The sequence below is a fragment of the Stegostoma tigrinum genome, chromosome 15, assembly GCF_030684315.1.
Source record: "Stegostoma tigrinum isolate sSteTig4 chromosome 15, sSteTig4.hap1, whole genome shotgun sequence".
Classification (NCBI taxonomy): Eukaryota; Metazoa; Chordata; class Chondrichthyes; order Orectolobiformes; family Stegostomatidae; genus Stegostoma; species Stegostoma tigrinum.
Window position 1 is genome coordinate 51,407,120 of NC_081368.1, and position 14,023 is coordinate 51,421,142.

Here is a 14,023-nt window from a genome sequence, read left to right on the forward strand (position 1 = left end):
TCTACAGTATGGAAGCAGGCCATTCGGCCCATTGAGTCCATATCAACCCTCCGAACACACACACAGACCCCTCCCCACCCGCCGCCCCCCCCACACACCCACCTCCTACCCTATCCCTGCATTTCCCACCCTAGACACTATGGGCAATTTAGCACAGACAATCCACCCAACCCGCACATCTTCGGACTGTGGGAGGAAACCAGACACCTGGCAGAAACCCATGCAGGCACAGGGAGAATGCGCAAACTCTGCACAGACAGTTGCCCAAAGGTGGAATCAAACCCGGGTCCCTGGTGCTAAGAGGCAGCAGAGATAATTATGCTGCGCCAACTACAGATTGACATTTAATTCTGTCAATGGAGTCATTACTTGATGGGAGCTGAATTTTAAATTACACAGACAGTTAAATTCTTATATTTTCAGCAGCTCTAATGCCTACGCTGGTGCTGAAAGTGAAAGGACTTGCATGCTTTAGTGGCCTATTTCTCTTAATTGGTTGCATAATTTACTTACCTCCATTTGGAGAATATTTCATTGTTTTAATAGCCCAGCTGACACATCAAATATCAACTGGTTCCACCTCCTTATGAAGTGTGAATTTACAAAATTGTGCCAGGCTGCAAATGGGTTGGAATATGCAGCTGTAGGCTGCTCAGCATACTCAGCCCTTGATGGGTGACAGGTATAAAATGGATTGCATGTAGGGCCAACTATTTTCAGCCAGAAGTGCTGAGTGGCTGGTCCATCTCAACCACTTCCTGAATTCTCCACATCACAAATGTTGGACTTCAGCCAACTTTAAAATACCTACAAGATCAAGAAATGGTTGCATGTGCTGGGTATTACAAGTCTAGAGGTGCTTTAACACTGGTTGTTATGCTGAAAGTTTGTGCTCTGGAATTGTCATATCTCACGTTCTCATACTGTTAAAACGCTAGCAATTTCTTGCTAAAATGAAAACAATTGATAACGTGTCAGGTCTACAAAAAGCAGCAAAACAAATCCCACCTGGCCAATTATCTATCCATCATCAACCAAGTAAACAAAGACCACATTGGCACACAGTTATCAAGTCACATTTATTCACTAATAACTTGCTCTCTAATATTACTCTGTGTTCCACCGTGACAACTTAGGTCCAAAACATCATTGATCCCTTTGTTCATGTTTGAACCAAGTCTGCAAAGTGAAAGGGAACAGTGAGATCAATACTTTAAAATCAAGGCATCTTTTGACCGTGTAGCTTCGAGGAGCTATTTTAAAGAATTTTAAAGGGATTGGGAAAACTCTCCACTGACAAGTCATACTTAGCAGGAGGGAGGGGCTAGGGAAACCAATCATCTTTGGACATAGCTGCAGAGGTTCATCAGAGCAATGTCTTTTGCCCAATCACCTTGACTGCTTTATCAAAGACTTTCCCTCATCCAGCTGAATTCAGACAGAGAATTACGCAGAGAAAGAGCCCATTCTGTGCACAGTGCTTGCGCCAGCTCTTTGGCAGAGAGCTATCCAAATAGTCTGACTCCCTTGTTCTTCCCCTGTAGTCATTCAACTTTTTTCCTTCAACAATTTATCCAATTCTCTGGTGAAAGTTGCTGCCAGATCTGATTATTTTCATCATTTTCTGTTGTAGTTTCATACTTCCAGCATCTGCAACGTTTTGCTTTTGTGCTGAAAGAGACATCTGGATCTGTCTGCCCAATAGAAATAATGTTATACCATCTTATAAACAGTTATGGACAAGGAGATGATTAAAAACAAACATACAAGTTTTTGGATTCAGAAATCAAAAGTAATTAATTAATAGGTCACTTGGATGAGCAAGCAACTTTTGTTCTGTTCAAATAATGATCACACATTGGTTCACAGGTTTCACTTGCTGCAGAAACTGTTTGAAAAGGTACCACATGCACTGGCATTACTGAATAAATAAAGGCCATCTCTACTACCCTTTCCATTATTAAATAAAAGACAACTGTCATTCTAGTTTTAATCACGTACAGAAAACTATCCACATATTTGTGGTCTGTGGACTTGAGGAACCTTTTTATGCCTTTAACCCTCAAAAGTATCATGACTTGAAACATCTAACTACTGCCAGCAGTATCAGTGATGTGTTCATTTGCTAAAAGAGGATGCTAAAATTGTACTTGCTCTCACCTTTAGCCTTGCAGCATCAAATCACATTATGACTAAATTAACAACTGCAGAAACTTCAGACCTTGTATCACACTGCTTCATATAGTCTTTAAATGCCATTTCAGTTCCTATCAAGATACAAATCAGTGGAAGCAATTTTTAATGCAGCTGCTAAACAATAAGACCCATTAATAGCTGAACTCTGACAGCACTATTCACAATGATTAATGGTTCTGTGTATAATTTGATTATTCTATTAATTCTGCTGATTACTGTTCCTGCTAATACAGTGAAGGTCACTTCCAAAATAAATCTTCATTACACACTTACATTAATGGAGAGAAAATACTGCCTCTAACTAGTTGTTTTTCTTAATTAAAAGTTAATGTAACATGAACTAAATAAGCTTGAGGGCTACTTTTGCTTCTGTTACAGTAACAGGATGTTTTTGAAAAAAATCAAGATAGAAACTATTTCACCTCAAATCATGCTGGTAATGGAGACTTAAAGATGATAAATAAAAAGGATTAAGAAAGCCCTCTTCAAGAAATGTGAAAACATGTGCAGCCACCGAAAGCCATGAACTGTTTCTACTTCAGTGACCCAAACAAACATCGAACTTTGAACAATTAAACTTTAGATAATGAGATGTTTCTACTAAAAATGTTCAAACAAAAATGTCAATCTATCCTAAAGGTAATCCAAAAAGGAGGGAGGGTGGAATGAGACATTTAAAGAGTAACATTTGGAAATTCCTACGTCATTTGAAAGAGACTATAGATTTACAAAAATTGTGAAGTAAAATACACATGTAAGCTGTTTGCTAGGCTCTTTATGTTAAAAGAGAATTATTTGTGTGTGAGACATTTCTTTACAGTAGTATACATTACTGGATTACCTACATCACTATGATAATCAGAAATAAACTTCACTTTAAGCTATTCAATGTAAACATTGATTTACTGTTTTAAAAAAAATCAATTCAATTTACCTCTGCTCATTTGTTCTATTATCCCACTCTCATATCTTGCTCCTTCTGCTTATATTAAAAGATTGTTTAGTTTTTATGTTGATTATAATTCTATTCTACTCATATGATGGCAATTTGCCCCATGTGGCTTTTTTGCCCTCCGCTTTCATTATTAATTTGGGAGATGTAAGCAACCAAGCACTTATTGGCTAGAAAACAATTTTTCAGGTTCCCAGCCAATGGAAGTCTGGAAAACAGCATCCAAATTTAGAAGTTGTAGTGAGGAATAAAAAAACAAACCTGTCAGTCAATCATGGACCAATCAAGATTAGACGCTGCAAATCTGAAATTAAAACAGAAAATGCTGGAAATATCAGGTTATGGAGCATTCATGGAGACAAACAGAGCTAATGTTTCAGACTTGTGACCTTTAATTCACAACTGGGAAAACTTAAGAACAAACTGATTTTGACCAAGGGATGGATGCGACAAGGACAAAAGGAAAGTCTGGGACAGGGTGCAAGACAGGAAAGGTATAATGCTAGAAGAGTTATTCTGTATGGTTTGGGAAGACTAGTGATGGCAGAAAGAAAAGTAACAACTAAACAAAAAGACATGCACAGAGGTGATCTGCTGCTGGTGAGCAAAAGAAAACAGTGTAAAAATCAACACATGCATACAAAAGGCAACAGATATTGAAATCTGAGCTTTGAAACTGGTGACATCAACAAGGGCTGTAAAACACCTAATTAGAAGATCTCATTGCCATTCCTAAAGCTTAAGTTCAGCTTCACTGCAACAATGCAACATGGGAGGAAAGCAATGCCAGCATGAAGGAAAGTTAAGGATTAAAAAAGGACACGTCGCCCAAATCCTGGGGTCATACTTGCAGGTGTAGAGGCGTTCCACAAAGCAGACACAATTCGAGCTGTGTCTCACTTGTCAGGGTTAAATGCAGAAAAGACTACATGTAAGCAATGAGTACAGTCCACTCGACTGAAGAAAACACACCAATTGCTGGTTCATCTTGAAGCGGTGTTTGGGAATCTGTTCAGCGAGAACAGAGGTAAAGAGAGCAGGATTTACATCGGAGATAATGGGAACTTCGGGATTTGCATGGCAAGATGCCATGGAACAGATGCAGAAGTGACTGAGGAATGGTCCCTTTGGAATGCTGAAAAGAGGCAGGCAAGGTACGCTTAGAGGTGGAAGTGGTCTATTGACTTTGGGAGCTGGTGTGTGAACGTAGACGACAAGAGAAACTCTGTTGTGGTCACCAAAATTAGACAGACAATCAAATAGTACAGAAGAAGCCCTTCATTCCTTCAAGTCTGCACCAACAAAAAACTAAATCTAAAACTACACTAGTCTCACTTTCCAGTACTTGGCCCATAGTCTTGATTAAAACAACATTTCAAGTGTTCATCCAAGTACTATTTAATGGTTTGAGGTTTCCTGCCTCAACTATCCACTCAAGCGGTGCATTCCAAATTTCCACTACCCTCTGAATTTTTCATTTCCTTAAAATCCCCTCTAAAGCTCCAGTCTTTCACCTGAAAGTTATGCTTCCCGATTATTGACTCTTCAACTGTAAGGAGCAGTTAAATTCCTATCCACCCTGTCCATTCTCCTCAAATCAAGTCTCCTTTCAACGTTTAAAGCTTTACAGCATTCAGTCGCCTCTTACGCCATTTTTGAACTGCTTCTGAAACATCTACATCGTTCCTTAACAAAGATGATCAATATTACATACAAATGTGGTCTCACCAATGCCCCATACAGCTGGAACATAACACCTCTAATTTTTTATTCAAATCCTCAGAATAAAAGCTAATGTTCTATTAACAATACCAATTACTTGCTGTCGTTGCTTACAGAACTTCTATAATTCATGCACTAGGACACTCAGATCCCCAGGCATCTTGGAGCTCCACAATTCTGATAATGTAATTCTTTTTATTCTTCCCAACAAATGGACAATTTCATACTTCCCACATAATACATTTGCCTCATGGTTCACTCAACACAATCATTTTGTAGCTTCCTTATTTCTTCTTCACAACTTGCATTCCCAATGTACATCAGCTAATTTAGCAACCGTAACTTCTGACCAGTCATGCAGATCATTTACATAAATTGTAAAGAGTTGAAGTACCAGCAATAATCCCTGTGGCACCCCACTCAATGCATCTTTCCAAGTTAAAAATAACCTATATTCATGCCATCCACTGGAACATCTACCCATATGCCTAAAAATATAAAATCAATCAAGAATTAACCTGTTGGGTCACTTGAGGACTTACGGCAGAAACTCAGAACCCGAAAGGAGACAGTATCCTTGAATCAAAGGGACAGCCAAAAATGACAAATGAAGTTAACACAATTCAAAACAAAATAAACAATATTGCTAAAATGCAATCCTTTGATTTCCTTGTTACAACACAGAGACAGACAACTGATCCAAATCAGTCTTTCAACCCCTATATTTGCAGCACTTCAAAACAAAACCATTAAATATCCTCCAAATAGTCACTCCAATGGTTCCCAACCAGAAGTTTGTAAAGCCAATACCAGACTTTGAAAATAAGTTTCCAGGCACTGGCTTTGTATCTTAAACAAAAGACTTACTATTAGATACACAATAATTTTAGCAGAGAGAAAATTAAACAATGGTAAGCTAGTTAATGCCTGTGCTTTAAAGTCAAAACATTTGTTTTCAGAAAAGCATTCAGACAAAAAATAAAATAAAAACAAACAAACACAGTTAAGGGATAAATAAAGCAAAGTAACAAAACTAGCCAGGTTACTTAAGTAGCTTTCATGGTGCATTGATTTGCAGGTATAAATTTGGACTTCTTGGTGGCTTTTCTGAAACATTAATCAGCATCACATTTTTGGTTCATCCAAGCAATACTTCAATTTGTTAAATTGCAGAGTAGGCAAGGTGGGTATAATTGCCTACTCATGCTCCATATTCAAATATTCATAATTCAATGGATTGACAGGTTCTTAAAATGATTAATCGTCACATTAAAATCCTTGTGAATAAAACTGATGTACAATTCTATGTTTAGCGTCATGTGGATACATCCTACACACAAACAAGCCAACCAATATTTTCCATAAGGGCAAGTTGACTTGAAATCAGACTTCTATGGGACAACATACTGATAAACTAATCCCATCAAGAAGGTCTTCAAAAGGACTAACACAAATGAACTTAAGCCTAACAACTCTCACACTGGAAAACAGTTTCAGTTGGTCTCTAACAACAAAAATCATGCTTTCAGTTTCAGATAAGGAGGAGAAGAAATTCAGTTACACTGGTATCGCTCATACAGTCATGGTCATCTGCTGTCTTGAGAAGCAACAGACCAGATACACTGAAATATCATTTCAGTGATTACTTTCTCTCACTACACAATTACAACACTTGACAAACATTAGATAGCAAAATCTGTATATAGAGCCTCTGTCTATAACATTTGCTTTCTAATTTACTGAAATTTGAACACTGGAAATGTAACTACCAACCATTTTACCAAAACAATGTGTAAAGAGTGCATCATACTGGAATGGATAAGTATAACAGACTGCAGAGATAGTGCCTTGAAACAGTTGATAGATACTGCAGAAAATAATGTTCATTGTGGCATTAATTGCAACACATGAACGTGAAAAAAAATTTGAGCTGATTACATTTTTACTCCAAATTATCCATATGACAGTTACTTCACATTGACAGATTAACTTGCTTTTGTTTCATAGTAGAAATTTACTTAGCTCTTCAGCATTAAATGCAATGTACAGGTAAAATCATTGTCCCACGTTAAAATGCACTTTAGTGTGAAATTTACTGATCTTTGAAAGTACATATTCTCGCACTTGATATTTATCTAATTTTCTATTAACAATTATTGTGTGTAAAATGTTAGCATGATGAACTTAATTCCAATTTTCAGCAGAATAAAAAGTTGACTGAGTTCTATCACATTTTTGATCAAAGGGGCATATGCTCAACAAAATTCTACATAATAGTAACCTTTCTCTGCCCCAAAGTCTCTCACGCAGAGGTTTACATTTTAAAGCAGCCAAGCAACAATTTTAGGTTTTTGCTTATGACTTATTTGAAAACACATCCTGCAACGAACGACTATCTAATCTGAATAAAGCAGCACAAGATTAATCCTACCACCTAGTAACCACTTCCTTCCAAAGCTACTGGCTAGAGTAAAATACAGATAAAAATACTTGAAAGGTTAGGACCATAATTCTACAACTGAATGACGTCAGTCTGAAGGTCCAATCCGTAATGCTTAAAAATCAGACACTGCTAATGTAAAATCTCACTCAAGTTAATCATAAATTTCCTGGAAATTACATCTGTAATCTGTGACAAGCAAACCTGTTTCAGGCAGTTTTTCCCATACATTTTACAAATTAATTTGGTCACTGCAATACAAATTACAAGGATCAACTGTAAAACCCAAGATGAGATGTCTTCAAGTAGCTAACATACGCATTTCCGAACACACGGTAATTCCTGTGCAACATCCTCATACGTAATTAATTTTAGAACATAGAACATAGAACAGTACAGCACAGAACAGGCCCTTCAGCCCACAATGTTGTGCCGACCATTGATCCTCATGTATGCACCCTCAAATTTCTGTGACCATATACATGTCCAGCAGTCTCTTAAATGACCCCAATGACCTTGCTTCCACAACTGCTGCTGGCAACGCATTCCATGCTCTCACAACTCTCTGCGTAAAGAACCTGCCTCTGACATCCCCTCTATACTTTCCACCAACCAGCTTAAAACTATGACCCCTCGTGCTAGCCATTTCTGCCCTGGGAAATAGTCTCTGGCTATCAACTCTATCTATGCCTCTCATTATCTTGTATACCTCAAATTAGGTCCCCTCTCCTCCTCCAATGAAAAGAGACCGAGCTCAGTCAACCTCTCTTCATAAGATAAGCCCTCCAGTCCAGGCAGCATCCTGGTAAGCCTCCTCTGAACCCTCTCCAAAGCATCCACAAGTTTCCTATAATACGGCGACCAGAACTGGACGCAGTATTCCAAGTGCGGTCTAACCAAAGTTTTATAGAGCTGCAACAAGATCTCACGACTCTTAAACTCAATCCCCCTGTTAAACACCTTTGAACTTGAAATCTGCATATTTTAACTACAAAAAAGTGAACCAAAGAGTTTGTCATGTAATAAATAATAGGGTCACGTCAATAGACCAGAAAATCAAAACGGCCCAGGCCAAAGCGACAGGGACACTGATTAAAGATCAGGGCAGCACGTGGAGCTTGAATTCAATTGATAAATCCCAGGCAGCCTTGGTAGAATTATTAATTGTTGTAAAAAACTATTTCGTTCACTAATGTTCTTTCGGGAAGGAAATCTGCCATCCTTATCTTGCCTACATGTGACTCCAGATCCACAGTAAGATGGTCAACTCAAGTGAGTTTTGAGAAGATTTGTAGCTCAGGTTGAGGTTCTGGATGAGAGTTTGCTCGCTGAGCTAGAAGGTTAGTTTTCAGACGTTTCATCACCATTCTAGGTAACAGTGAGCTTCTGATGAAGCGCTTTCTATTTATCTGCTTAGGTTTCCTTGGGTTGGCAATGTCATTTCCTGTTCTTTTTCTCAGAGGATGGTAGACGGGCACCAAATCAACGTTTGTTGATAGAGTTCTGGTTGGAATGCCAGGCTTCTAGGAATTCTCGTGCGTGTCTCTGTTTGGCTTGTCCGAGGATGGATGTGTTGTCCCAATCAAAAAGTGGTGTCCTTCCTCATCTGTATGTAAGGATACTAGCGATAGTGGGTCATGTCTTTTTGTGGCTAGTCGATGTTCATGTATCCTGGTGGCTAGCATTCTGCCCGTTTGTCCAATGTAGTGTTTGTCACAGTTCTTGCAAGGTATTTTGTAGATGACGTTTGTTTTGCTTGTTGTCTGTATAGGAAACCTTAGAGGAAACCTTCAAGACCATCAATAATACCCTTTACTGGCAGAACATTCACAAAAGAGGAGGAAAACAACAACAAACTGCCAATCCTAGATGTCACAGTAGAGCGAACAGTCAATGGGGAACTTCAAACCAGCGTCTACAGGAAAACAACACATATGGACCAAATACTGACCTACAGGAGCAACCATCCCAACACCCACAAACGAAGCTGCATTAGAACATTATTCCAACGAGCAACCACACACTGCAGCACAGAGAAACTACGAAGAGCAGAAGAAAAATCACCTATACGGCGTATTCAAAAAGAACGGGTACCTAATGAACACAGTCCGCTGATTTCTCAGCGACAAACCCAAACAAACAGACAAAACGGGCCCAGAAACCATAACCACTCTCCCCTACAAAGACATTTCCAAAATGACTGCCAGACTACTCGGACCTCTTGGCATCAGGGTAGTCCACAAACCCACCAACACACTAAAACAGCAGCTAATGAACTTAAAAGACCCTATACAGACAACAAGCAAAATGAACGTCATTTACAAAATACATTGCAAGAACTGTGACAAACACTACATTAGACAAACTGGCAGAAAGCTAGCCACCAGGATACATGAACATCAACTAGCCACAAAACGACATGACCCATTATCACTACTATCCTTACATACAGATGAGGAAGGACACCACTTTGATTGGGACAACACATCCATCCTCGGACAAGCAAACAGAGACACGCATGAGAATTCCTAGAAGCATGGCATTCCAACCGGAACGCCATCAACAAACACATTGATTTGGAGCCCGTCTACCATCCTCTGAGAAAAAGAACAGGAAATGACATCACCAAACCAAGGAAACCTAACCAGATAAATAGAAAGCGGGACATAACACCAGCGCTTCATCGGAGGCTCACTGATGATGTTACCTAGAACGGTGACGAGACATCTGAAAACTGACCTTCCAGCTCAGCAAGCAAACTCACAACCATGGTCAACTCAATTATCCTCTGAAAACAGTTGAGTGAGCTACCTTGCGGCAAAAGGGTCCAGAATTAAAGTGATTTGCAAAAGCTGAAAATATGATGCGAGGAGCAACTTTATATTACAGCTCGAGTAATTAAGGCAGGCTTTCCTTTAATTTTTCTGAGTCAAAGTCTTGGAATTCGCTTCTAAACAGCACTATGAAAAGCAGCAGTTTAAGGACTGCTCTCTTCACAAGACCAATTAGGGCTAGACAAAAAGAGTGACCCAGCCAGCAATAGCCACATTTTGTGAAATAAAGGCAAAAAGTTAAACTGAATGTCCAATTTTCAAGTGAACTACTTTTAAAATAACATTAATCTAAAGCAGTTCTGAGGAACAATCACTGGACCTGAAATATTAACTCTGATTATTTTCTTCACAATTGCTGCCAGGCCTGCTGAGCTTTTCCAGCATTTCTGGTTTTGTTCCTGATTTACAGCATCTGCAGTCCTTTTGGTTTTTATCTAACATTAATCTATATTGCAAAATAGCTCTGGATACAAGTCAGGGAACAGACAGATAAACAAGTGGTTTAAAGTAAGAGTTATTTGGTGAATAAAACTGTAGCTCAATCATGCTTCAAATTTTTTTCTTCATTCATAGGATGAGCACATCACTGACTAGGCACTATTTATTGCCCATCCCAATTGCCGAGAGGGCAGTTAAGAGTCAACCACATTGCTGCCGGTCTGGAGTCACATCTAGGTCAGGCCACATCAGGATGGCAGTTTCCTTCCCTAAACGACACTCGTGAACCAAATAGGGTTTCCTGATAATCGCCAATGGAATCGTGGTCATTATCGGAGGGTGGGATTCAAACCCAGGTTCCCAGAACATTATCTGGGTCTCTGGATTAACAGTCTCGTGATGACATAACATCACCTGCACTCATTATTATGTTATGCTGTCAGTGATTTTAGAAGATACATCACCTGGTTAAAACGTGAATGGTGTAACATTCACACATTGCTCATCAATTTCTAAATTTACAAAAATATGCTAAAAATACTGCCCAACCTAACATAACCAAAGCCTTTTTGAACTGTTTTGTACTAACTTCAGACATTTGTTAGAAGTCATGCAAATCTCAAGTTGGAAAATTATGAAACCATATAAAACAATTCTCGAATTGTAATTTTCAGGTATCAAGAATGAAATTCACACACCTGCAGAAGCATTGTGGTATTTCTCCAACACCATACAAGGGAAAGAGGAATGGTGTGTTCCCATAGCGTCCAAGGCACCGTAGGAAGTGTTGGGTTGCTTTGAGTCCCTTAGTGGTCAAAGCAGTGTCAGAGACCATAGCAATGGAATGTAGAATGAAATGTTGTAGATTTGCAGTTAATTTCTTTGTCTTCAAATAATCTGAAAATCTGCTGTCCTTGAAGTCTGTGGATTAACAACAGCAAACAACTTACTTCATATTTTGTTTCATTCAACCAACTTGCAGATTTGATATTTTGACTTAAGTATCAAACGTGTTTTGGTCGCTCGTTCTAAAAGATCTAAGGTCAAAAATGACTAGACGTAGAGGTGGTGCTGTCAAAAAAAAATCCCTCTCTCCACAAAATATTTAGCTAGAGAAGGAGTGTAAGATATTTGAAGTGGTCAAGTTGCCTCACACCTTAGCAATTAAAGCTAGCAGCCAAGAGGGAATTGTGCGAGATGGAGAATGAAATGAGGAACCAAATATCAAGATTAGAAAAGGTATGCATCATTAAAATTATCAAAATGTTTTATTTCAAATTATGTATTTGAGGCTGTTAGGTTTAACAAATTAGCTAAAAACAGCTTTAAAAAACTTCAACATCGTAATAATAGCATTTGCTATGGAAACAGCACATGACTTAAATTTCCTCAGTTGTTGGGGGGGGGGGCGCGCACGCGGGGGTGCAAGTGGCTTGCGGGAGGGCAAGAATAGTTTTCTTTGAGACACCAACAATCTAAGCATTAACAAAAACAACAGCCATTAACGCAGGACTGCAATATGAAAAATAAGAACAATGATATTACACAGTATCATATAGCCTTACTTAATACCCCTTGAAGACAATTTCATTAAGTTGACATACATATACATTGTAAGCCAGGAAAAGTTCTAAAAAAGGAACAGATAATTACTAAAATATACATGAACACGGAAGATAACAGTGAAGTTGTGTATTTCAGTACCCTATAATCAGATTTTTTTTTAAAAAGCTGTAGATCAGTATACAAAACAACAGGTGATATGTAGATAAAATTAAGTCTGCATTTAACACAGTTCAGGTGCAATGGCAGACACTTTAAAATACAGGGTGACCTTAGTCATAAAAGTACAGTACCTATGTATTCATCTGGGTGTTGTTCATATTCCAAACAGAAAGTAAGAAATTTCATCAACATTCGTTTTTCCACCATAGTGAGCTGTTTGCTGGCAAAGACATCAGCTCTGGAACATGGTACCTAAGAATGAGGGGAAAAGATAGATAAAATAAAATAAATTTTAGTCTGGAAAGAATACAAAGTAAAGCCATCAGTTCCAGAAAAATACAAGCAGCACAAAATTCAAATAGAAGCTGTCAAACAGCAGATCCTGATGCAAGACACAATCAACCATAATCATCCTTTTGGTATGAAGGTTATTTTCAGTTCTCAGAATATCTTAAAATACCTATGACTGCTAACAAGCAGACCTTGTAGACAGGCTTCAGAGTAATGGACTCCAAAGTTAACCTGCATTTCAAAATAAATACTAAGCAAAATTCCTGCAACTCCCTTGCCCTTGAATCACATGCACAGAGTACAGCATCGCAGCAATTTAGTCTTTAGTGAGCCAGGTTTAGTTAGATCAAGCCTAAAATTAAACATCTACATCTTAAAAATATAAAATTGCTAAACAAGATACCTTTGTAGACTCCGAAGACTATTGTAATGTACAAATTGCTTTGCAGCTTAGCAAAGTTCAACCGTTTTTAAGTGAACCACTCAAGGAAATTACCACAATGTCGCTAAGTCATCACAATTTTATGGACTGTTCTGTGAATTCTAAAAATGAAGTGCTGCAGTAAGTAGTTCTTTATGGTCTAGATTGAGTTATGGTTAATTTTGTCGTTTTGATAAATTTTCCTTTCAATCTGCAAAAGAGATATTTTATAACATTTAATTATACTACCTTTGGTAACAATCAGGTGCTGACAACAAATTGAACATAGCAATGTCTTATTAGAAGAAATACTCATGATGTGCCTAATTTATAAGTGAAGTCTGGCTCATCAAGTATGCTGGGAAGATTTGAAAGGAGAGATCACCATTCAAATATTTCCAATACTATACTGGTTGGATAATAGTCAAAAGAACTGTTGTGTTTATGAGCGTGCTCTTTTCTACTGCATCGACCACATTCCTGTGTTATTAATGGTAAAGCAAAATCCCAACTTAAAAAAATCACCACCTACACAATAACTGTTACTTTCTTAAATAAATCCAAACTAACTAAAAACAAAAACAAACAGGGGCTCTCTGATGAAGGGTCTAGGCACGAAACGTCAACTTTTGTGCTCCTGAGATGCTGCTTGGCTGCTGTGTTCATCCAGCTCATTACTTTGTTAAACAAACAAACAAACTAGCTCCCAACAGTTCACAGTTGCAAGAAAGGGCCGGTTTGGTATTCAAAATAACAAACCACTTATTTACAGGAATTATTTGACATGATCATCAAGTGTCACCAAACTGCCTGCACCAGCCTCTATTTCTGATGTTATTGACAAATTCAGCAACAAATGCTGAACGTGATTTTCTGAGAAGTGCCAATCTCACGCTGGGTCAGATGATGAGCAGATTGAGTGCCAAGTGGGCAGTACGTGATGTCACGTTTAGGCTGGATGGGAATTGGAGAGGTATATCACTTCCTCTGGAGTCAGGCAAAGC

General features: G+C 38.4%; 1 protein-coding gene across 1 annotated transcript in view; it reads right to left on the minus strand.

Annotated features, from left to right (window-relative positions):
• Window positions 1–14,023, minus strand: part of chm (CHM Rab escort protein) — an 89,421-nt gene that overhangs the window by 36,798 nt on the left and 38,600 nt on the right. Inside the window, 2 exon segments of the mRNA XM_048544431.2 lie at window positions 11,281–11,503; window positions 12,439–12,559. Coding sequence (XP_048400388.2) covers window positions 11,281–11,503; window positions 12,439–12,559 — 344 coding nt within the window.